Raw genomic sequence first — 1,182 nt, forward strand, 5'->3', positions numbered from 1 at the left:
TGTGTGTGTGTGTGTGTGTGTGTAACCATGGGGAGAGGGAACTGGAGCTAGGGACTGTGTGTATCTGTGTGTCTCTCTGTGTGTGTATCTGTGTGTCTCTGTGTGTGTAACCACGGGGAGAGGGTACTGGAACTAGGGACCTCATAAGGTGCTGCTTTTAACTCTGGAGAGAGGGCGTGGGGAGTTAGGGATCTTGTGAGGGGGTTGGATCTAAATATAGGGAGAGGGTGTAGGGAGCTAGGGACCCTCGGGGGGCTGGTTGTAACCATGGGAGGGCATACTGGAGGCTAGGATCCCTATTGGGGAGGGTTGAGTGTAATCATGGGGAGAGGGACCCTCCGTGGGGGGGGGGGGCAGAGTCCAGGGTGGGGCTGATCAGGAAGCAGACTGGAGAGCAGCCTCCTCCCCCATCCACCAGGTCTTCTTGTCCCGGGACGGGTTCTGACCTCACGTGGCTGGGTTGCTATGGGTGTGGTCAACGAGTATAAACCAGCTCTGCAGACCCTTTGCTCCCTCTGCAGCCTGGGGGGCCATGGGTGGAGCAGGGTGGAAGGCAGAGGGAAGGCAAGATCAGTGACAAGTCTCACTCTTGTTTATTTCAGCCCCTCTGAAAGAAGAGGCCGGAGGGCGGGCTGGCGTGAAGAGTGGAGCTGGCAGGGCAGGGAGCCGGCGCCCTTGGCCGCCACAACGGTGGCACAGCATCCAGCTCAGCCCCCATGGGGCAAGGGGCCTCCGAAGAGCCTGGCCTCAGTCCACGCTGTCCAGGTCCTGCTGCCCACACCCCTCCAGCTGCTGGACCTGGAGGGCAAGCCCATGGGGAGGGGCATCATGAGCACCGGAGCCCACCGCTGAGATGAACCTGCTGGTGCCCCTGGGGGGTCCCACGCTCAGAGGACAAAATCAGGTTATCAACAGGATCAGGACCCCCCACCCCCCCTTCAAGCTAATCACCCCTGGATTTCGGAGGGTGGGGTGGGGCACATTAGATTTCGCTATGAGGGCTGTGGGAGGTGGCTAGCATTTAACTAAAACCGATGGAAGGGGGGCAAAAAGAAACAGGAAGCCGGGGAGGAGTAGGGGTAAGAGCACTGCCACATGGAGTTGGGGACTGCAATGATCATCACAGCCACAGTGTGCACAGGAGATGGTCACAGTGTATAAATGGTGACCAGAGAAGGATTT

General features: G+C 58.9%; 1 protein-coding gene across 2 annotated transcripts in view; it reads right to left on the reverse strand.

Annotated features, from left to right (window-relative positions):
* Positions 1 to 574: 574 nt before the first annotated feature.
* Positions 575 to 1,182, reverse strand: part of NADSYN1 (NAD synthetase 1) — a 33,782-nt gene continuing 33,174 nt past the window's right edge. For both annotated transcript variants that reach the window (XM_045297282.1, XM_045297284.1), the window contains one exon: positions 575 to 798. In XM_045297282.1, the coding sequence (XP_045153217.1) occupies positions 748 to 798 (51 nt within the window). In that variant the 3' untranslated portion in view covers positions 575 to 747. The remainder of the gene's footprint in view (positions 799 to 1,182) is intronic.

The sequence above is a fragment of the Echinops telfairi genome, unplaced genomic scaffold (assembly GCF_000313985.2).
Source record: "Echinops telfairi isolate 266 unplaced genomic scaffold, ASM31398v2 ScPeMD7_7417;HRSCAF=8455, whole genome shotgun sequence".
NCBI lineage: Eukaryota > Metazoa > Chordata > Mammalia > Afrosoricida > Tenrecidae > Echinops > Echinops telfairi.